Below are 24,895 nucleotides of genomic sequence, written 5' to 3'. Positions count from 1 at the left end.
TTCCCAATCAGGGAAAATATCCTCCTTGTGTCTAGTCAGTCCAACCCTGTTAGAAATTTCTATGTTTCAATCAGATCCTCTGTCATTCAAAACACTAGTGAACACAGGCCCAATTGAACCAACCTCTCCTCATATGACAGACTTGTTACCTCTGGCATCAGCCTAGCAAACCACTTCTGCACCCCCTCTTTTATAGTCTTCTTATAAGGGTACCAAACACTACACCCAATACTTCAACTGCAGTTTGACTTTGGTCTTGTACAAGTTGAATATATCTACTTTTTTTTTTCTTTTTTCTATCTATGACAGTGTGGATGGACCACGAGGTCTTTTCCTGTCTGTCAAATGTCTCCATGCTTGATATTTTTACATAGGAAAGGAGACTCCTTGGTTTCCTATTTTATTTCTTCATTTACTTCTGCTGACTCCTTCGAAAAAACTTGTACATCTGCTCTTCTCTTCCATTTAAAGTCTCAACATGTAAAGTTTGCTTCCTTCCCTTATTCTTTTTTTTCAAAAATATCCTTGGACCTTTTTTTTCTTTTAGTGAAATGTCTGTCTGCTCAAAGGAGCATTTTGGGCCAAACAGTCTTTTACTTCGCATTTTTATTGAATTGCCATTAGTAATGGCAGCTGGAAAAAGTGGAACAGCATTCTATTCCCTAGCATTGACATCACTGTTCTTGACATACATAGAATCTTCCACGTAGTTGGCACTGCAATGGGTCAAAATGCTTGATAAAGGAGTTCCAGATATCAGGTATTTTCAATGACAGAAAATCTGCTTCAAACTGATTCTACTGATGATCCCCCACCCTCCGGGTATTGTGCTCAGTTAGTAGTGGATGGAGAACATAAGTTTTATACAGAAGCAAGGAGCAATAACTAAACCTTTCCCACCACACCCCCCTCTATTCCACTTTTCAGCAAACCGCATGCTTGGACCTCAGAGGTAATGTCTCTCACATCCTTAGTTGTTAAGCAAATATCGTGGGCAGCCAGAAAAGCTTGAGTAACTTGACAGTTTGAGCAATAAAGGCCAGATTTCCATTCTAGTGCAGAGTTTAGAAGCTGTTGTTCTGGCTCACTCTTCAAACTGCACTTTGATCTCTAGAGTGAATAGGGGAAGTGATTGCTGTTGGTTTGTTAATGTCCCACTGATATCCTGCTCCTCCCCCAGCCCAGCTGCTTTCCTGTTCTCTTGTAGAAATAACGTAACGTCTTGTCAGTTAAATCTGTCTTTGGGTTCCAAATATAGCAGCACAAAGTACTGTGGTTGGTTGAGACTTGTTGCTGTGCCCAAGACGATTTTGCTCAGATCATCGTGCAAGTATACCCTATTTCCTGTTGGGTGATTGAGGAGGGAAGGAGAGATTACAAGGTTCTTGGTAGTCTCATTTTAAGCTTCTGTTTTTTATGTCATGAACAGCATGCAGTGAATTTTTTTAATGTGTTAATCAAAGGAGTATTTGTGCTAGGGAATGAAACCTCTGTTTCTAACAATCAGAATCTGGATTAAACCTCTCAGGGCAGGTCCAACATGAGTTTTAAATATAACAAGGATCCCACTACAGTTGGGTACAGGTAGCAGAAGGAGGTCATTCAGCTCATTATGCCTGTGCCTGCTTCCTGAAAGACTGATCAACTTTGTCCCTTTCCCCAACACAAACAAATTCTGCTTGTGCCATGTTTATCGCGGAGCTTCCTGTGTGTTGAGAAACTTTGGCATTTAAAAAAAAATCGTAAATTCCCCTAATGTTCTTTTTGGAACCTATTTTAAATTCATTTCTTTTAACCAAAATATATTTGCAGGAATATATTTTTGCAAATTTCTGTCACCAGTATGATAACATACTGGAATACTGATCCAGAAGTTTGAATAAATGATCTGGACAGTGGGGGTGGGGGAAGGGTTTGGGAGAGGAGAAATGTAGGCTTACAAAGCAAGAGGTACCGGAGGATTACAGGGCAGCTACTTGGATAATGATAATGAGTGGGACAGGAAGGGTCAGAACATACAAACATTGCAAACACCTATATATAGGAACAAAAGGGGAAAAAGTGGGTTAAAACATCAAAATTAATGGCTCTTCAATGCACATAGTATTTTGAACAAAATAGATTAATTAATGACACAAATACAGGTTAGCAGGTGTGAACTAATAGCACAATGGAGACGTAATTACAAAGAAATCAAAGATAGATCAAAACTAAATATTGTCCAAAGGATCAAGGATTCTGGGTAATCAAAGATGGAGTACAGGAAAAAATTGTGGCTGTAAGAGCTGTTCTTTTTTTTGAGATATTTTAGGTGTTGGAGGTGATTTCCTCGAATTCCAGGTGCAGCAATTACTGTTTTATATACAGTTGCATTGCTTTGCAACTTTGGGAGGAAAAAGATCAAAACAGCAGCACTTTAAAAAGGAAGACAGATAAAGGCAGTGGCCACATGGTGAGAGAAAGAAACCTATGCTACTGTCTGGCACAGCAGTGAATCTACACTATTACTACCTTTGCTGTTTGAGTTCAAGTATCTCTGGACATCACAGTGCGTCTAGGGAAAATGAACAAACAGCAAAATTCACAGCTGACCTTGGAGGAAACTATGTGGGAAAGCTCACAGCACAGGAACAGATAAGTGCATAGTTTTAAGTATAATCTTGCTATAAATCTACAATAGTGAGGACAGGGGGTTCTTTCTTGATTATATGTTTTATTGAGAACTGTCTCTCGATTAATATTGTGTGCAATTCTGGTGTCCCTCCTATGATGTTTCATGGATGTTGTGAAACTTGAAAGGGTTCAGAAAAGATTTACGAGGATTGGAGGATTTGAGCTATAGGGAAAAGCTGAGTGGGCTGGGGCTGTTTTCCCCGGAGTGTCGGAGGCTGAGGTGTGACCTTATAGAGGTTTATAAAATCATGAGGAGCACAGATAGGATAAACAGACAAGGTCTTTTCCCTGGGGTAGAGGAGTCCAGAACGAGAGGGAATAGGTTTAGGGTGAGAGGGAAAAAATTTAAAAGCGACTTGAGGGGCAACTTTTCTACACAGAGGGTGGTGCATGTGTGGAATGAGCTGCCAATTACAGCATTTAAAAGGCATCTGGATAGGTATATGAATAGGAAGGGTTTAGAGGGATATGGGCCACGTGCTGGCAAATGGGACTGGATTAGGTTAGGATATCTGGTTGGCATGGATGAGTTTGACATATGATTGTGAGAAATAACCTTGGATTGGAAGACATAGAATCCAGAAGGGCGAAGGTAAGAAATAAAAAGACACTGGTAGGAATAGTCAATAGGCTCCCTAACAGAAGCTGAATGGTGGGACAGAATTAATCAGGAGGTAATGAGGGCATGTAACAAAGGCAGATAATGGGTGACTTTAATCTTCTTTATAGATTGGGATAGTCAGATTGGTAGAGGTCGCCATGAGGAAGAATTTATAGAGTGTATTCGAGATAGTTTCCTGGAACAATATGTTGTGGATCCAACCAGGGATCAGGCTGTTTTGGATCTGGTAAAATGTAATGAGGCAGGTTTCACCAATGATCTCGGAGCATGTAAGAACACAAGAACTAGGAGCAGGAGTAGCCATCTGGCCCTTTGAGCCCGCTCCACCATTCAATAAGATCATGGCTGATCCTTTCATGGCCTCAGCTCCACATACCCACCCTCTCATCATAACCCTTAATTCCTTTACTGTTCAAATAATTATCTATCTTAACTTTAAAACCATTTACTGAGGAAGCCTCAACCACTTCACTGGGCAGGGAATTCCACAGATTCACAACCCTCTGGGTGAAGACGTTTCTTCTCAATTTGGTCCTAAATCTGCTCCCCCTAATTTTGAGGCTATGCCCTCTTGTCTTAGCATCACCCGCCAATGGAAACATCCTCTCTACTTCTATCTTATCTATTCCCTTCATGATTTTATATACTCCTGTAAGATTCCCCCCTCATTCTTCTAAATTCCAATGAATATAATCTCAGTCTACTCAGTCTCTCATCATAAGGCAACCCCCTCAACTCCGGAATGAACCGAATGAACCTCCCCTGCACCCCCTCCAGTGCCAGTACATCCTTTCTCAAGTAAGGAGACCAAAACTGCACGCAGTACTCCAGGTGTGGCCTCACCAGCATCCTATACAGCTGCAACATAACCTCCCTGCTTTTAAAGTCAATCCCTTGAGCAACCAAGGACAAAATTCCATGTGCCTTCTTAATTACTTGTTGCACCTGCAGACCAACCTTCTGTAATTCATGCACAAGGACACCCTGGTCCCTCTGCTGCCATTTTTTACCATTCAAATAATAGTCCTTTTTACTGTTATTCCTACTGAAATGGATGACTTCACATTTATTAACATTGTACTCCATCTGCCAGACCTTCACCCACTCACTTAAACTATCTGCGTCCCTTTGCAAAGTTTCACAGTCCTCTGCACGCTTTGCTCTGCCACTCACCTGTGTGTCGTCCGCAAACTTTGACACATTACATGTGGTCCTCAACTCCAAATCATCTATGTAAATTGTGAATAATTGCGGTCCCAACACTGATCCCTGAGGCACACCACTAATCACTGATTGCCAACCAGAAAAGCACTAATTTATCCCCACGCTTTGCTTCCTGATGGTTAACTAATCCTCTATCCATGCTAATACATTGCCCGTAATGCCTTGCATCTTTATCTTACATAGCAGCCTTTTGTGTGGTGCCTTGTTGAATGCCTTTTGGAAATCTAGATACAGCACATCTACTGGGTCCCCATTGTTCCCCATGTTTGTAATGTCTTCACAGAATTTCAAAAGACTGACCTGCCCTTCATGAACCCATGCTGTGTTTGCCCAATGGAACAATTTCTATCTAGCTGCCTTGCTATTTCTTCCTTGATAATAGACTCCAGCATTTTCCCCACTATGGAAGTTAAGCTAAAATTCTCATCTTTTGTCTACCTCCCTTTTTAAAGAGCAAAACGTCCCTCAGGAAACATTGACCAGAACATGGTAGAATTTAGCATTCAGGTTGAGAGGAAGGAATGTGGGTTGGAAATAACTCTGCTAATCTTAAATAAGGGTAATTACAAAAGAATGAGAGCAGAGATGACTGGAAAGGACTGGGAAAGGAGTTTAACAGCAAAAATGGTTGAGGAACAATGGCAGATGTTTTAAGAAAACAGTTCAAGGCTCACAGCAAAGATATATATCCCAGTAAGAAAGAAGGATCCTACGAAAAGGATAAACCAACCATGGTTAACGAGGGAAGTAAAGGCCAGCATTAAATTTAAAGAAAAAAGACATACCACTAACCATGTCAAATTGCAAGACAGAGAATTGGGCATAGTTTATAGCCATCAAAAGATGACCAAAAAACAAAGATATAGAAGATAAACTTTGAATGTAAACTGAAAAGAATATCAAGATGTACAGCAAGAGTATCTTTAAATATCTAAAAGGAAGACAGCAGCCAAAGTGAGCATAGACCCCTTAGGAAATAAGGCTGGGGAAATAAGAACAGGGAATGAGGAACTGGCTGATTTGAATACATGCTTTGCATTGATCTTCACAGTAGAAGACAATAAAAGCATTCCGAAATTACTAAATGATCAAGAGGCAAAGGGAGCAGAGGAAATAAATACAAACTATCACAAGAGAAAAAATCTGAGGGAAACTAATGTTAATGTTCAGTCCCCTGGATCTAATAGGATACATCCTGAGATATTGAAGGAAGTAGCTCTGAGATAGTGGATGCACAGGTAGTAATCTTTCAGGAATTCTTAGATTCTGGAAATATCCCAGAGGATTGGAAAATGTCAGCTTTTATTTAAAAAGGAAAGGAGACAGAAAACACATAACTATAGGCCGGTAAGTTTAATGTCTGTTATTGGGAAAATGCTGGTCTGTTATAGATGTAATAACAGAGCATTTAGAAAAACGTAATATGATCAAGCTGAATCAGCACGGCTTTGTGAAGGGTAAACATGCGTGACAAATTTATTAGAATTCTTTGAGGAGGTAACAAGCAATATGCATAAATAGGAAGCAGTGGATGTAATAGATTTAGATTTTCAGAAGGTGCTTGATAAGGTCCCACAGGCTCTTAGTAAGTAGTCTGAGGTGTTGGAAGTAAGATGGTAATATGGATAGAGGATTATCTAGCTAATAGAAGAGATTTGGGATAAGGGGGCATTTTCAGGCAACCTGTAACTAGTGGAGTGTCACAAAGGTCAATGCAGGGGCCACAATTATTTTTAATATATACTAATGACTTGGATGAGGAAGGTGAATGTACTATAGCCAGGTTTGCAGATGACACAAAAATAGGTGAGAAAGCAAGTGGTGAGGGTGATGCAAAGAGTCGATAGAGAATGTAGACAGATTGACTGAGCGGGCGAAAATTTGGCAGATGAAATATAATGTGAGAAAGTGAGTTTGTACATTTTAGCAGGAAGAACAGAGGCATGGAATATTATTTTTAATAGAGAAAGATTGTAGAAAGCTACAGAGCAGAGATTTGGTACTCCTGGTGCACAAATCACAAAATGCTAACAAAGTTCAGCTGGTAATAGAGAAGGCAAATTGAATGTTGGCTTTTATATCAAAGGGAATTACAGAACTGGATCAAAGGTAGAAGACAGAGGATGGTAGTGGAGGGTTGTTTTTCAGACTGGAGGCCTGTGACCAGTGGAGTGCCACAAGGATCGGTGCTGGGTCCACTACATTTCGTCATTTATATAAATGATTTGGACGTGAACATAAGAGGTATAGCTAGTAAGTTTGCAAATGACACCAAAATTGGAGGTGTAATGGACAGCGAAGAAGGTTACCTCAGATTACAACGGCATCTTGATCAGATGGGCCAGTGGGCTGAGGAGTGGCAGACGGAGTTTAATTTAGATAAATGTGAGGTGCTGCATTTTGGGAAAGCAAATCTTAGCAGGACTGATACACTGAATGGTAAGGTCCTCAGGAGTGTTGCTGAACAAAGAGACCTTGGAGTGCAGGTTCATAGCTCCTTGAAAGTGGAGTTTTATGTAGATAGGATAGTGAAGAAGGCATTTGGTCTGCTTTCCTTTATTGGTCAGAGTGTTGAGTACAGGAGTTGGGAGGTCATGTTGCGGCTCTACAGGACATTGGCTAGGCCACTTTTGGAAAATTGCGTGCAATTCTGGTTTCCTTCCAATCGGAAGGATATTATGAAACCTGAAAGGGCTCAGAAAAGATTTACAAGGATATTGCCAGGGTTGGAGGATTTGAGCTACAGGGAGAGGTTGAATAGGCTGGGGCTGTTTTCCATGGAGCGTCGGAGGCTGAGGGGTGACCTTATAGTGGTTTATAAAATCATGAGGGGCAAGGATAGGATAAATAGACAAAGTATCTTCCCTGGGGTGGGGGAGTCTAGAACTCAAGGGTATAGGTTTAGGGTGAGAGGGGAAAGATACAAAAGAGACCTAAGAGGCAACTTTTTCATGCAGAGGGTGGTGAGTGTATGGAATGAGATGCCAGAGGAAGTGGTGGAGGCTGGTACAATTACAGCATTTAAAAGGCACCTGGATGGATATATGAATAGGAAGGGTTTGGAGGGATATGGAGTGGGTGCTGGCAGGTGGGAACTAGATTGGGTTGGGATATCTGGTTGGCATGGACGGGTTGGACTGAAGGATCTGTATCCATGCTGTATATCTATATGATTGTATAAAAATAGGGAAGTCTTGTTAAAACTATGCCAGGCTCTGGTTAGAACACAGCTGAAATGATGTTAACAGTTTTGGCCTCTGAACTAACTCCACAGAGGATGGTATCTGTCACCAAGACATCCTCCATTTACACATAGAAAGTCCTTAACACTGATCCAGTTCTCAGTGAACAGAACCTCTGACGCTCCTGTTTCTTTTTTTTTATATAGACGCTCCTGTTTCTATCTGTCAGCCAGGGCTCCCTGATTGGACCAGATTAACAGCCCCAATCAGGGAACTCACATTCTATGAGGTCGACTTGGTTGACCTCATTACAATCGTGGCACTGGAGGCAGTTCAGAGAAAGTTCACTCAGCTGATCCCGGCTATGGAGAGACAGTCTTATGAGGAGAGGTTGAGTATGTTGGGCCTGTATTCATGGAGTTTAGAAGAATGAGAGGTGACCTGATTGAAACATACAAGGTTCTTTGGTGACTTGACAGGAGAGATGTGGAGAGGTTATTGTTCCTTGTGGGAGAGTCTAGGATCAGAGGGCAGAATCTCAGAATAAAGGGTCGCACGTGAAAGGCAGATGAGAAGGAATTTCTTCTCTTCGGGTAGTGAATTGGTAGAATTATTTGCCGCGGAGAGCTGTCAAAGCCTGGGCCATTAAATATATTGATGGCTGAGGTAGACTGATTTTTAATCAGAAAGGGAATTGCGGGTTGTGGGGTAAAGGTGGGAAAGTGGAGTCGAGGGTTATCAGATCGGCCATGATGTCATGGAAGAAAAGATCTGATGGGCTGAATGGCCTACTTCTGTTCCTTCCTTTTCTGGTAATGTTAATTCAAATTTTGCATCTGAGGAATTTAAATTTAGGCTGGTGAAATCTGATTCACTAAATGTCCTTTAGGAAAGCAAATCACCCATTCTTGCCTTGGCCTAATCAATATGGGTCTGAAGGGATGTAGTGTTAATCTCACCAACAAGAAATCCAGAGTCTTAGGAAAATGCTCCAGGCACACTGATTTCAATCCTATCATGGCAGATGGTGAAATTCAAACTCAATAAAAATCTGGAATTAAAAGCTGGCCTAATGCCAATGACATAACCATTCTCTATTGTTGTTCTGGTTACAACATTACAGGAAGGACATAATTTGCTCTGGAAAGAATGTGGAGAAGACTTTACTAGAATGTTGCCAGGGCTGAAGACTTGTAGCTATGAGGAGAGGTTGGGGTTGTTTTCCCTGGAACTGAGAAGGCTGAGGGGGTGACATGATTGAAGTATACAAAATCAGGAGGGGTAGAGATAAGAGTAGACAGGAGGTATCTGTTTCCCTCAGCAAAGAGTTCAAAAACCAGGAGTCCTTGCTTGAATCTATGTGGCAGAAGGATTAGAAAGAATATGAGGAATAACGTTTTTACTCAGAGGGTGGGCGGTATCTGGAATTCGTGCTGCCTGAGTTGGTGGTGGAGGCAAAGGCCCTAAGCTCTTAAGTTGCAGATCCAGGTATTATGTAAGTGCTGTACGCTGCAGGGCTATGGGCTGTGTGCAGGAAGGTGGGATGAGAAAGGACATCTGGGTGTCTTTGGGTCAGCATGGACAAGACAGACCGAATGGCCCCCTTCTGTGCTGTATCATTTCTATGGTTCCATAAATAAACCTCTGGGGAAGGAAATCTGTTCTTTCCTGGTTGGGCCTACATGTGATTTCAGAACCAAAGCACTGCAGTTGAATTTTAACTGCCCTCTGAAATGGCCTAGCAAACCACACAGCTATATCAAACAACTGGCAAAAAAGGAATGGACGGGCCACCCAATATTGACCTAGACACTAGAAATGACAACAACAAACCGACCCTGCAAAGTCCTTCTGAGGAGCAGCATGTGTCATAGCTAAAAATGAAGGGGCAACCTGGTGAAGTAACAACACTGGGTACTTGCATGAAATAATGGGAGCAGCATGCAATCGACAGGGCTAAGGGATTCCACAACCAACAGAATGGATCTAAACTCTACAGTCCTGCTACATCCAGTCATGCACAGTGGTGGAATATTAAACAACACACTGAAGAAGGAGACTCCACAAATATCCACATCCTCAATGATGGGGAGGGGACAACCAGTACATCAGTCCAAAAGCTGAGACTGAAACATTTGCATCCATCTTTAGCCAGTAGTGCTGAGTACATGATCCATCTCAATGTCCTCTTGAGATCCTCTGCATCTCAGATATCACTCTTCAATCAATTTGATTCACTCCATGTGATAGCAAAAAGTGATTGAACGCAGTGGACAATGTAAAGGCTATGGACCCTGATAACATTTGGTGATAGTATTGAAGACTTATGCTCCGGAACAAGCCAAGTCTTGAGCCAAGCTGTTCCATTACAGCTACAGTACTATCATCTATCTCTATGGGAAATTGCCCAGGTGTGTCCTCTATACACCACAGGACAAATCCATCCAGTCTACTCTCAATCATCAGTAAAGTGATGGAAGGTATCATCAAGCAGCACCTGCTCAACACCCAGATTGGGTTCTGCCAGGTCCACTCAGTTCCTCATTACAGCCTTGGTTCAAACATGGACAAAAGAACTGAATTCCAGAGGGGAGGGGAGAGTGACAGCCCTTGACATCAAGGCCACATCTGATTGAATGTGGCATCAAGGAGCCCTAACAAAACTGGAATCAGCAGCAATCTAGTGGAGGAGGAACCTCTCCACTGGTTGGAGTCATGCTTGGCATGTAAGAACATTGTTGTTGTGGCTGTTGAAGGTCCATCATCTCAGCTCCAGGACATTGCTACATGAGTTCCTCAGTAGCATCCTAGACCCAAGCATCTTCGGCTGCTTCATCAATGATCTTAAAAATGGGAACGTTCGCCAATGATTCAGCAATGTTCAGCACCATTCACGACTCCTAAGTTACTGAGACAGTTCTTGTTCAAAGGCAGCAAGACCTGAAAAATATCCTGGTTTGAGCTGACCATTGGCAAATAAATTCATGTCTCACAAATGCCAGGCAATTACACAGAAACCTAGAAAATAGGAACAGGAGTATGCCATTTGATGTGGTCATGGCTGATTATCCAACTGTTTTCCCACTTACTCCCCATACCCTTTGATCCCTTTAGCCCTAAGAACTATACCTAACTGTCTCTTGACACCATTTGGTGTTTTGGCCTCCACTGTTTCCTGTGGTAGAGATTTCATCAGGCTCACCACTCTGGGTGAAGACATTTCTCATGCCCTCAATTGTAAATGGCCTATCCCATATCCTTTAGACTATGAGCCCTGGTTCTGGACTCTCTAGTCATTGGGAACGTCCTTCCTGCACTTTCCCTGTCTTGTCCTGGTGGAATTTTATAGGTGTCTATGAAATCCTCCTCATTCTTCTAAACTTCAGAGAATATAGATTTTTCTTAGATTTTTATTGTCACATACTCAAGTGTAGGAGTACACTGAAAAGTGTACGAAGTTGTCATTCTCCGGTGCTGCCTTAGTGTATAAAAGACCGAATTAAAACAGAACCAGAAATACAAGAAACAGCCAAAAGAAAAGGAAATGTCCAGATCACCTTCCCCACCTCTGCCATGGTCCTCCCTGCCAGCTAAATAAAGCCACAAAGTCTATGCTTCAGTCTGCGAACATTCAGGTGCCCCAATTATAGTCCTCACCAATCCAGTCTCTCTTCATACATTAGTCCTGTTGTCCAGGAATCAGTCTGATAAATTCTTTGATGTACTCCCTCCATCAACAGAACACCCTTCCTCTGATAAGGAGACCAAAACTGCACACAATACTCCAGATGTGGTCTCACAAACCCCCTAAATAATTGCAGCAAGACATTCCCCCTCCTGTACTTGAATCCTCTCGCTATGAAGGCCAACATACCATTTGCCGACTTCACTACATGCTTACTTTCAGTCCATCTCCAACAAAAGAGTATCGAGCTATCAGAAACTGACCTGGATGGCCATATAAATATAGTAGCTACAACAGCAGGTCAGAGTCTCAGAGTTCTGTAGCAGGTGACTCCCCCAAAGACTGGCCACCATCTACAAGGCAGGCATATGATGGAATACTCTCCACTTGTCTGGATGAGTACATCTCCAGCTCAAGAACCTTGACATCATGTAGGGCAAAGCAGCCCACTTGATTGATTGGCACCACATCCATTCCCTCCACTACCAATATTCAATGTTAGCATTGTGTCTGATCTACAAGATATGTTGCAGAAATTCACTAAGGCTCCTTAGACAGCCTTCCAAACCCATGACCGCTTCCATCTCAAACAACAAGGACAGCAGATGCTTGGGAACACCACCACCTGCAAGGTCCGCTCGAAGCTACTCACCATGTGACTTGGAAATATGTCTTAGTTCCTTCAGTGTCACTAGGTTAAAATGCTGGAATGCTTGCCCTAACCATGGGTACACCTTCACCAAGTGGACTGCAGTTATTCACCACCACCTCCTTAAAGGCAGCTTTATGTGCAATCATGTGCACATAAAGCTGATCCAGCCAGTGATGCCCTCTATACAAAATGTGTTCTTAAAAACAAATTTCTCTCATGTTGGAAATTTGTATGGGCATCCCTTCAGAAAAAGATTTCGATATCTTGGGCAAAACATACTCTGATTGTACTATCTTTCTTTAGCATACATGTAACAGAACTGCACTAGTCTGTGTGCTGCTGTACAAGCCAAGTAATGCCATTATGACCTATATTGTCCAGTTCATGCTTGAGCTTCTCTTATATATGAATGCTGTATTTTTGAGAAAGTTAATTGATAAAATCGCATCTTTCCGAGATGCAATGTAGTATTTCCTTTGAAATTTCCTACAACATTAAATTCAGTCCGAGTACAATAGTTGCAAGTCCTGGGCTGATTCCATGCTATTATTCTTGTTCTCTTCTGTTATAATTTTTACTTTTATGATTTTATGAATGGTCACAATATTGAGATTCATGCAAACGTGTAATCCTGCTATTGTTGGTTCACTCATGTCCACCAGTCAGTATGCTTATCGCTTCCATGTAAAATTGTCATAACCTCATTTCATCAACAATGCACCAGTGCAAGGGATGGGTGTGCCATTATATACAGTTGATTTTGCTGTCAGAGGTTTATCATTGATTTCCATCCATACAGGTCCATATTCGTCAGGATTCTGACTGGTCGGATGTTTGCATTTGCTCCGGTGTCTATTTTATTACTGACTTTTTTTGCCCCACACACATTTTCTGAGAGTGTATGATGTTAATCGTGGCACAACCTTCTTATTGTTTGACTTTGTCCTTGTAATGTGTGACATTCACAACGTGTTTGTCTTCCGTTCTGAATCTTCACCCTGGTCTGTCTTTCTGCTTTGTGCTTGAACTTCTGCAGATCTCTGAGATACTCCCTGTTGTTGTTGCCTGCAAGGTGCACGTCTTTTTGTTTGCTTGTATCCTATTATGACTTCTGGCTGTATCTTTGGAACCAGAGTTCTGGCATAGGCAAGCCCAGTGTCCTTTTCACCACATGATGTGCAAAGACCTCGAAATGCAGGACAGCTTCACAGAGACAGCAACAGATCACACTTCCCACATGAGCTGCTTGCTTTCTGCATTCTGGCTACTTGCCAATACTGGTTACTTGCAGTTGATGTTGTCAGGTTGCATTGGCTTCATGTTTTCTGTCATCTTTAAGCAGTGTGTTATGTCCTTTTTCTTTAAGAGGTAGTTTTGGAAAATTTTTGATAAGCTGTAACCATTATCCACTGAGACAGTGATTGCCCTTGCCATGGCACTACTAACAAACTGACTAATTGATTATGGTGGCTGTTATCAAACGAGAGATCAGCTCTGGATAGCGAATTCTGAAGTTTAGTTTCACACTGATTTTCCAGTATTTTCCATTGTTTACCAGGATCTCAGTGATCCTCTTAAGATGAACCTGAAGTGTTGACGCTGTGTAGTCCCTTGTTTCCAATGGCTATATTTATTTTCACTGCTTTCTTCTCTAATTCTGCAACAACTCAATCTAAAAAGCAAAGCCCCATCCTTTATGTAGAGAACTGAAATTTAAATAAGACCTTTTATGGTTTTCCAATTTATGTAAGAGAATTTGGTCATATTTCTGATTTACCTTTTCTTTAGCAAATGCTATTAATGTCTGGGAGATTTGTAGTAGTCTCACTGATACGCTGTGCAGAGATTCAGCAATACAGCTACTGTATTTCATTTAATATTTTAAAAATTCTGCCTTGAGTTTTCAAATTGTTTTTTCTGAGCTTTTTTCATATTGTGTGCTTTATTTTCCTTTTTGCACAAGCACACCTGAGGTTGTCTTTATCGAATTCTATGCTTGAAAAGGTGCTCAAATCAGGGACTCATTGTTCCTGTATTGTTCTTTTTCTTTTCTGGAGTCTCATTGCAGATGTAACACTTTCAAGTCTTGTCTGAATTCTTCTTCTGTGGTTTTCAAGCTTGCATACTATTGTTGTTTTTGAAAAGTCATTGCTGATCACCATGTTGCATCTTTTTGCACAATCAGTAAACAACTCCTGATGAAGGGCTTATACCCAAAACATCGATTCCCCTGCTTCTCGGATGCTGCCTGACCGGCTGTGCTTTTCCAGCACCACACTCTTTGAAACTCCCATCCCAGCTGTATTTGGTCCTGCTTCTCCACAGCCCAGCTCCAATCTCAAACTTATAATTTGGATGGGAAAGTGGGCAGATGGATAAGTGAAATAGGGATGCGTCTTTATCACTGACTGGAGTGATGTTTTAAAACCTTATGACAATTTAACCAAAATTTGAAACTGCTAAATGAGCTCAGCTTTGTTGATGATATAACTGATCCCTGTTAAGAGAATATAAACACTGCCCCAAAGAGAATTTAAAATATTTTGTTGTCAATATGCTTCAGTAATCCAACTGCTGAGAGTTTAACTGAACTACCATTTTATAATTTAAAACTCTTTTAAAACAATCAAAATCAGGTTAAGCAGCCCCTGACTGGGTAGTTAAAGGCAGCCTGGTTATTAGACGGGCTTCAGGTGGCTAACCTATAAAGCTTTTGTATGTTTTGATCAGATTATATTCTGTCACAACTTTTTCATGCTTATAAACTAGTAGCCTTGAAATTTTCAATAAACACACCCCAACAAAGCCCAACTACTGATAGCTATGCTTTAACAGCCTCATACAGTATGGAAACAGACCCTTCGGTCCAACCTGTCCATGCTGACCATAATCCTAAACTAGTCTCACTTGCTTGCGCTTGGCCCTATCCCTCCAAACACTACTTACTCGTACTTATCCAAGTGTTGTAACTGTACCCGCATTCACGACTTCCTCTGGAAGTTCACTCCACACACGAGCCACTCTCTGTGTAAAAAGGTCTTTTTAAATCTTTCTCTTCTCATCCTAAAAATATGTTCCCTCATCTTGAAATCCTCCACCCTATCTATGCTCCTCATGATTTTATAAATCTCTTTAAGGTCACCCCTCAACCTCCGACACTCCAGTCGAAAAAGTCCCAGCCTCTCCTTATAACTCAAACCTTCCATTTCTGGCAACATCCTAATAGGTCTTTACTGAACTCTCTCTCCAGCTCGATAAAATCCTCTCTGGTATCTTACCCAACGTGTACTCTTGTGACTGTTGATGGGCTGTTCTACGGTGGACAGCATTATGCTCAAATCAGTTCACTCTCTGTCAGTATAAAGACACGTTCCAATTTGAATTCTTGCGCAGTGATGAGAAATTTATTCCAAACCCCCCCCCAAACTCCCGCAAGTTCCCAGCCAGTATCCCCAGCTCAGGGATCCTGGACTCTGAGGCCAATTGCTGCGCTCTAACTGCTGTATCAAAGTAAATTCAGTCAATAGCAGAGCAAGGCTTGAATTGTGGAACATCTAGTCTGCATAGCTCTGCACTGTGGTGCATGGTACTGTATTCACTGGGCCATTGATGGATTTGGCAACTCTTGGTTGCAAAAATATAGAAAAATTACTTATGATCATATTGATGTGCCACAGTGCTTGGTTTTAATGTTGCATTGAAAATTAACGGCCTCTTTCTTTCGTCTCAGTTATGTGCCTGATTGCCATTGCATGTTGAAGTAGCTACAATTCAAGAAGTGGTGAAGTTTACACATAACCATCTGCTATCCACTCTTTTTTTATTTTAATTGTGATGCTCAATAACCAGAATGTCGTAGCTATTATTTTGAATAATGTCTGTCTTGAATGTACTGGAGTCTATGAAGGGCTCCTGCCCAAAAAGTCGATTTTCCTGCTCCTCAGATGCTGCCTGACCTGCTGTGATTATCCAGCACCACTCTAATCTAGATTCTAATTTTTCCAGACTATTTAAAAGAACAACTGGATGAATATGTAAAGCAGTTCCGGATAGTGAAGGTTGTCCGACAAGTGGAAAGGAAGGGATTGATAACTGCGAGGCTCCTGGGGGCTAGTGTCGCCACTGGAGAAGTGCTGACTTTTCTTGATGCTCACTGTTAAGTATATTCATACGTTTCTCTCATGTATCAAATGGGTAATCGTGCAATGAAACATAAGCAGTTTTTCTGCCTAGACAAACTAGAAAATGAATATAAACCCTTGCAAGTTGTCTTCTGGCTAAAAAGGATGCTATTCTTACTTTTTTTAAAAAAAAGTCCTGCATCCTGAATTTTGTGATTGGTTTTATTAAAACTAGCCATTTATACTGTCCCATTTACATCCATCGGATGACCCAAATGCTTCACAGTCAATGCATGTTGTTTGAAGTGTAATTACTTTGTATTGTAGGAAATTGTAGCAGCTAATTCACGTGGAGGAAGTTCCCACAAACACCAATGACATAAATGATCAAAATCACAATTCTGCCAATCGTGTCCTTGGAGTGATCCATGAACTGTGAATTGTATAAGCTCATTTAGAGCCCCTTTTTTAAGTTTTTCAGTGTTTCAGTTTTAAAATAACAAGCAGCACACATTTATTCTTTTTAAACAAGATAAAAGGTTAATTTATTATTTCACTATTGCTGACAGTTATCCAAGTAAAGGATGGTAAAGTTATTAGTTAAAATGCAGTCACAGATTTGAAGTAAGGAAGGATAAAAGTAGGTTCAGTGCAGCAGTCCTTTGGCTAATTTGCCTTCCTCATTTCCCTATTGAGACGTCTCTGTCATGATTTCTGCATACAAAATGGTCACTCACAGCCTGCCTTGCACAGATCAAAACATAAAACGGTTGTTGTCCCAATACTTGTGAATCATATCTTCCATGTTAAATACTGGGTTGCCTAGGCCTGGGGCATAATCATTGTCTTTTAGCCATCGTGATTAAATTTTAACTGTCTCAGCCCTAAGTTTAGGTGGCTCTCATTGTCAGATTGTGATGAGCTAGAAAGTGCTATTCACATCTCCATGGGAGCCACTGTTAATAGGGGTTTCTGTTAACCCTTGAATATGTTCATTTGAATTTCAAAAAGTATCTCTGATTTGCTCCTGAGGTAAGTAATCTAGTCGCATGCCAGCATAATTTGTAATTGTGGTCCTGCCTTCTGGAAGCCATTTTTTACAAACTATCAAGTTGATATATTCAATCCCTGACCCAATCTCTCTACATGAGAGAAAGGTTAATGAAGAAAGGCCAATCAAAGCTCCTCTGCTGCCCTAATATAACTCCTGATTCTCATAAAGCTTGACATAACACTCCAACATTATCAACATCAGATCAGACAGAAATATGACACAAAAGAATAGAGCTTGGGAAGCAAGATAGATTTCTACATCACAAATAGATAGCAAGATAGATTTCTACACCATCTGATCTCCAGTATCTGCAGTCCTCACCTTCTCCTAGTTCCTTTTAGCCTTACTACGAAGCCTCTTCCAAGGATGCCGACCTTGAAGAAGTTCTCCTCTCACATTCCTGATGAAGGGCTTATGCCCGAAACATCGATTCTCCTTCCCCTCGGATGCTGCCTGACCTGCTGTGCTTTTCCAGCGCCACACTCTCAACTCTAATCTCCAGCATCTGCAATCCTCACCGTCTACTACTTCCACATCGTAAAGTTTGAATAAACCAGTGTCAGTTCTATACATTTGCTTCTTCAAAGCAAAGACCTGGAACATGAATTTGATCATCAGTTCTAAAGTTTGAAACAGAATGGTCGATAATTTTCAAAACATTGTGGAGGTCAAGAAGCATATGCTGTCAGTGAAAGCAACTGAAAATGGTACATAACAGTAGTACATGGAGCATTTCAAGGAAGATGGTACACTGTAGTCTGTCTGGGATCAGCTGTTTGTCAGTTCTGTATGAAAGCCATTCTGCAATTGAAAGTAAGCTAATGCTGGATAAATCCTTGTAATTACCAGCCAATCACTAGGGCCCACCTGAGAAGAGTTGAGGACTTTCTTAGCAAAACTGGTGAGTGAAGTAGCAAGTAATAGTGGATTGAAATCGAACAATTTTTGCACATCAGGACAAGCCAACAATTTGGAGACCATTTGTGAAGCACTTTGGGACAGAGAGTTATACAGCATGGAAACAGACCCTTCGATCCAAACAGTCCATGCCGACCATAATCCCAAACTGAACTAGTCCCACCTGCCTGCACTTGGCCAATATCCCTCCAAACCTTTCTTATTCATGTACTGATCTAAATGTCTTTTTAAATGTTGTAACTGTGTCCACATCCACCACTTGCTCTAGAAGTTCATTCCACACATGATCTACTGTGTAAAATAACGTCTTGAATGTTGTGAAAGATATTATGTAAATTAAAAATATTTCTTCCCCCTTTCTTGTCTCTCTCCCCTCGCTGACTAGGAATTTCCACAAAGGCTGAGTTTAAATTGGTATCGATCCCAATCTTTAATTCGTGGTAAATTCCTAATAGCTTTGGGAAGGTAATAACTGGAAGGAGGAATGAGCTGAATAGCTGTAAGAAACAATCTTCCAGGGAGGGTGGATTTGCCAAGGCCTGGGAGTAAGTTACCAGCCTACCCCACTGGCTTAAGGAGCGTGAGAAAACTACTTCATAATTGGAAAACTGTAACTAAATTCCAGTTTAATTTTAGTTCATTCCAATTTCTCTGAAGTGTGGCTGTTTTGTTACTTAAATAGAAATAGAATTCTGAATTTGTTCAAAATACCAGCTGCAATTTATTTCAAGCTGAACAAATGAACACTTGTTAACAGACACAACCCATTACTGAATTTCATACACTTCTTTCAAGTTTAAAAAAAAACGGATTTAGTTTTGGGAGTCCAGCCTATGTGAAGTTTACATTTCTTTCCTGAAGAGGTCTCAAATTTGATGTGTGATCTATGTATCTGTCAATATAGTCAATTTACATCCTTCTTTAAAATTTACATCAGTTAGTCAAACAACTGAATTTCACACTAGTGTATTGTGGCCAAACTGGTTTGATTTATTTCCTTTCAGTTGTTTTCTCCATGTAACGCATTCTAGAAATGTCCTTGCTGTTTTGTGGCCCCACTGCGAAAACATTCTGCTAATATTTTTCCCTTTGTCCTAAAGGGAATACAGGGATTTGTAGTGGAATACAGATCCGTGATTGCTTTCAGCATTTCATTACCTCATTCAAATAGCCAGTTTTTAAAAAGATATATAAATGAGCCTGAACAGTGATCATCACAGAGCCATTTGCCCATGTATTGTCTCACTTTGTGTTTCAAGTTGTCAGATTGCTCACTGCGTTTTGTCACCGTGCTAGGTAACATCATCATCCTCCGGTGAAGCGTCGATGTTCTGTCCCGCTTGCTATTTATGTGTCTCAGTTTGTTGTAGTGGGTGATATAATTTCCGGTACTGTTTCCGAGAGGTTGGTGATTGGGGTGCAGATTTATATATGGAGTTCTGGTTTGAATGCCAGGACTCTAGGAATTCCTGTGTGTGTCTTTTTTGGCTTGTCCAAAGATGGTTGCATTGTCCCATTGAACTGGTGTCCCTCTTCGCCTGTCTGTATGGATAGTAGTGATAGTTGATCATGTCTTTTGGTGGCTAGGTGGTGCTCATGTATCCTGGTGGCTAGTTTTCTGTCCGTTTGTCCAATATAATGTTAGTTGCAGTCATTGCAGAGTATTTTGTATATTATGTTTGTTCTGCTGGCTGTGGGTACGGGGTCCTTCAAATTCATCAGTAGCTGTTTCAGTGTGGTGGTAGGTTTGTGAGCTACCATGATGCCTAGGGGCCAGAGTAGTCTGGTGGTCATTTCTGAAATGTCTTTGATATACGGTAAGGTGGCTAGAGTCTCTGGGCGTGTTGTCTTCCTGTTTTGGTATGTTGTGCAGGAATCGGTGGACTGCGCATATCGGGTAACCGTTATTCCTGAATATGTTGTATAGGTGTTTCTCCTTGGCTTCTCATGGTTCCGGGGTGCTGCAATGTGTTGTGGCTCTGAGGGACACCAATTGGACTGGGACAATACATCCATTCTGGAACAGGCCAAACAAAGAAGACATGTGTGGGAATAACTAGAGGCCTGGCATTCAAACTCCATTAACAAACATATAGATCTGGAGCCCATTTACCAACCTCTCAGAAACAGAACCAGAAATTATATCACCCACTAGAACAAGCCAAGACACACACATAGCAGGCGGGACAGAACACCAATGCTTCACTGGAGACTCACTGATGATGTCACCTAGCATGGTGATGGAACGTCTGAGAACAAACCCACCAGCTCAGCGACATGAGCTACAAACCTTCTCCAAGACCTCCAGCATCACTGTGTGTTATAGCTGAGCTTGACTTTTATCAGAATTGAACCGAAGAATTGAAAGTTCAGGGTGGTCAAAATGTGGAACTAATTGTCTTAAAAGGGCAAAAGCTATTGAGGTGTTTAAAAGGAAACTGCAAACCTACCTCAGAAGTGAAGTGATTGTAAGTAAAGACTAGGGATTAAGGTTATGGAGATGAGAGTTCCTGTGTTTAAACAAAGATGGCAAAGTAGGCTGGTTGTCCAGATTGCCTGTTTCTGTACTACTCTACCCCCGCGGGATGAGGCAAATTGAACCACTGCTTGTTGGGAATGAAGATTGGAACATTATTTTTTTCTCAAGCTCTAACAGAAACCTTGGCTTTTTCTATTCTCTTAAATATTTAGGTGAGTGCTTCAATGGCTGGCTGGAACCTTTGCTGGGAAGAATAGCTGAAAATTACACAGCTGTGGTAAGCCCTGACATCACTACCATTGACCTCAATACCTTTGAGGTATCCAAACCTGTCCAGTATGGAAGGCAGCACAATCGAGGTAACTTTGACTGGAGTTTGTCATTTGGCTGGGAGGCAATTCCACCTCATGAGATAGAAAGAAGAAAAGATGAAACCTATCCAATCAAGTGAGTGCCTTGTACATGTGGTGACTTTAGTAAATGTATACTCAACAACACTGGCTGAGAAATGTAATGGGACAACCAAGGTTTGAATACCTAAGAGATACACTCTTGTATAAGTTATAGCACACCCAGCATCATGGTGAATTAGTAAGATTTACCTAATTATTTGCATTTCCACCCAGACAATCTCAAGCCTAAAGAATTGCTTGGGTGGCAAATTGATGAGATAATTTTACTCTGTAAACTGGGTTGAGGTTGGCTAACCCCTTTTCATGTAGGATGCTTGCAGTTGTGAAGCTGAATGCACAATGTGGTGATTTGTGGGTTGGTACCTGAACAACTGTCGTCGATACTTTAATATATCTATATAAAATATTGAGAATGTTCATTGGGGGAATGTCTGTTAGAGACACAGGTTGAGTCAATGCCCAATTGTTTCACCCAATGTCAAAACAAAATCCTCTTCCCTAATTCACCAGGATGAAGTTATTTTTAAAGTTCATTTTTAAATAACCCAAATAGCATTAGGTTTTGTGATTGACCAGATCAGCGGGTTTCCTCTTGCACTAATAACTCTCACTGTCACAGATGCTGCTGGGTCCTTGCAGAAATGATCCCAACTGTTAAATGCAGCAGAAGGATATGGTATAATAGTATTCTTGAGTTTTGAAAGCTCCTGTGTAGTGCTGTCCTGTCATTTGATGCTTTTTAAAAAATTCCTAAAGCATGGGCCAATGCTCTCATCTAGCTGAAGCTGCTCCACCTACTTCCAATACACTCCAGGATACTGATAGATCTCACTTGGGGCTTATACAGTCAACATAGTCTGACAAACAGCAAATTAATTTTGAATGTCCTATTTAACTGCAGACTTGAGGCTAAAATAACATCTTATATCAATCACTATCCATTCTTTAATAACAATTCATTACAAAATCACATTTGCAGATATATTATGTGGGTTTAGGGACTCTTTCTTCTTACCCTTACACCCTGACAAATGTAACAGCTGGTTGAAGCAGTCAGTAGCTGATCATGAGAGTTTAGAAAGTCTTGCCTTTAACCTCTGGTCTTTGCTCAAATTGTTGAACTCAGACAGGATGGTAGCAGGTGCCTGGGCTGATTGGGGCATAAAAGGAAGGGATTACCTACTATTTGAAGTAATAACGTGTCAAGTTTATATCTCCCATAGTGAAATAGGCTGTCAATATTGTGTTTTGACATGTGCATTAAGGCTGGTTATTGTGGTAGAGTGCTGGGTAGGGTGGAAGGAGTATTTAACCATATCCAACCAAAGCCCAGGTCTTCCAAAGATCCAAACTGGAGAAATTAACAAAGAAATAAGAGGATAAAGGTCATAAATACTCCCAGGCTTTTGTTTCCAGATAATTTACAGTACAATATGGCAGCTAAGGTACTCAAGAATTTGACTGCTAAAATGGGTTTGTGGTTGAAACTTGCCTGATGTTAAACTTCTGTGTGGGTTTTTCAGTTTGTAACAAAATAGATAGAGTATTGACATTTCTTCCCCACCCATAGGTTACAGACTATAATTATCAGAATCATTGCTGTACTGAAGAAGTGCAGCTGCGACGTTGCTAGGATAAAATTACACCCTTTTACAGTCCCTTGCTCGTATTAAATATTGTAATTATATATTTTTGTGCATAACCTATCTTTTCTCTCTTGGCTATGAGACAACCATCTTTATTGGAACTGTAAGTAATCCAAAAAGGACATCATCTCCATCTTGGTGGATTATTTAATTTGATTATTAAAGCATCAGAGCTGGAAGCACAAAAGCAGAAGCTGTATGGTTTTGGAGTGAGATCTGCAGAAGGTCAATGGACTGGTCAAAAGGGCACATAATATAAACATTTGAGAATGTATAACCACCAAGCAAAAATTCTGTTATCACCGGAAGATTGCAGTACGTAGATAAAGCGTGACACAATTGATGGAGTGGATATGAATTGTAAAGTTGAATGCTGAGATGGTGCAAGAATGTATTGATAGATCTTAATGGAGGACAAGATGATCAGACAACTGCCGAGAAGCTGGCAGAGCCGCAAACTAATTAGTGAGGCCTTGTGACACCTATGACTGGCTTAAGTAATGATGACTGTGCAATTGACTGGAAGCCTCAATGTTTCCATCTGCGCATAATCTGCTTGCATTATGAGACCAAGGGTACACTTCCATTCCTGTCATTTCCCAGATCTGTACGAGTCCAAGCAACAGCAACATTGTACTCAGTGTTTCTTACCCTAAAATTTGTGATCGGGGTAATTCTTTTTTATTAGTTAATTAAAGGTTTTCACTGAGTCTGAACTTGTGACTAAAACGCACCATGGAAGTTATGCATTAACAGCAGGTGCTATTACTTTGTGAAAGTGCCAGGAATTAATGGAGTAGGTGAAATATGCCATAAGTTGCTCTGTACCATAACTTGATGGGATATTTGCATCATTCCTCTGTCAACAAGCTACTATAAGTTTCTTATTGCTGTGCACATCCAGGCAGTCAATGGTGGATGCCAATTTTTGTGTTGCAACTGACTGAAAGATAATGGTGTGAATGTCCTGGTATTTACATGGTTTATGGCCCTCAGTCTGAGAAGCCAACAGAGAGCCTTTTTAAGCTTTGGAGTTTCACCCCAGCAGCCTGAAAATTGTTCTTGTTCTCTTTTTCTAATTCTTTTCAATTTGCATCGTTTCTTGCCAGTTTTGCCATGCAGAGAGTCCTTTTGGTGTCTTATCATCATCATCGTCATCATTTGTGTTCTGCCTTGAGGCAGGTTCTGGGCGTATTGTCTGCTGATGCTTTATTGTAATCTGTTTTCTTCGCAATTTTTACACTTACACTTGTTAGCGTTTAAAGGTAAGTAATTGCAGAAGCCCTCCATTTGTTTGTGTTAGGAAGGAGAAAGCATTGCAATGGCCTACCTTCGGAGGCTTCATTGATGAACTGGACGTGAATATGATATTTGAGACACTATCACCTGAACCATTTTTACCACTCCATTCTTTTTTTGCCCCCACCATGCTTCCACCAGAGTGTGTACAGGGAACAAATCCCTTTTAGGCGCTTTTGGAGTTGTGTGTGCATAGACTATGTTTCGCCAGGGCAGCAATTCCTAAAACTAAAGTTCATTTCCCATAGGAACTTGCCAATGATAATGAAGGTGACAACCACATTCAATGTCATTGGGTCCAACTCCTAACAGTCTGACACTGGAGAGCTTGAACAAAAGCCAAGCTTTTGCATTCAACAGATGACAGATGCCCTCTTCCATAGGGCATCCGACTTCATTCAATCCGGTCTATCCCCCGCATGGAAAAGAGACTCATTGATCAGTTTCCACAAGATTTCTGGCTTCTTCAGAATGCAGGGGCAATCAATGGAACCAACTTGCTGTGCATGAAAGATATAGTCATCGCACTGTTTGCCTGTATGCATGGTGTTATTACTAAATGCACTAGTGACTCCAATAGTCAAATATCAGTATTGTGTCTGTCTATTTTATAAGATGTTTGATTTGGACACTGTTTTTATTACTAATGGGAAGGGTTAGCACTCATTAAATGCGCTAAATGTCTGTAATGTGCAACTTAGGATCCGACCATTCAAGAACTATTCAGGACACCTTTGTCCTTTATCATTCCACCATGAATTATTTAGTAATAGGGGCTAGGTGGTTGAATGCTGGGGGACAAAATGTCTTGTGATCTTTCTCTTTAAGTTTACCTCAACATTTCTGGAAAAAGGAAAGAGAACACAAACAACATTTTAAAACTTTAGAGAAAGAAAGGCTGCAAGAAATACATGTTTTAAAAGTGAT

The 24,895-nt window shown here is 40.9% G+C and overlaps 1 protein-coding gene across 6 annotated transcripts in view; it reads left to right on the top strand.

The window, feature by feature from the left end:
• The window catches only part of LOC122543355 (polypeptide N-acetylgalactosaminyltransferase 6-like), an 88,317-nt gene that overhangs the window by 29,120 nt on the left and 34,302 nt on the right, over positions 1–24,895 (top strand). For all 6 annotated transcript variants that reach the window (XM_043681954.2, XM_043681950.2, XM_043681948.2 and 3 more), the window contains 2 exons: positions 16,044–16,193; positions 20,823–21,057. In XM_043681954.2, coding sequence (XP_043537889.1) covers positions 16,044–16,193; positions 20,823–21,057 — 385 coding nt within the window. The remainder of the gene's footprint in view (positions 1–16,043; positions 16,194–20,822; positions 21,058–24,895) is intronic.

The sequence above is a fragment of the Chiloscyllium plagiosum genome, unplaced genomic scaffold, assembly GCF_037043375.1.
Source record: "Chiloscyllium plagiosum isolate Xiang-an unplaced genomic scaffold, Cpla_swu_hap1 HiC_scaffold_53X, whole genome shotgun sequence".
Lineage (NCBI taxonomy): Eukaryota > Metazoa > Chordata > Chondrichthyes > Orectolobiformes > Hemiscylliidae > Chiloscyllium > Chiloscyllium plagiosum.
The sequence above is the reverse complement of the archived record's forward strand: the minus strand, read 5'-3'. Positions and strand labels throughout refer to the sequence as shown.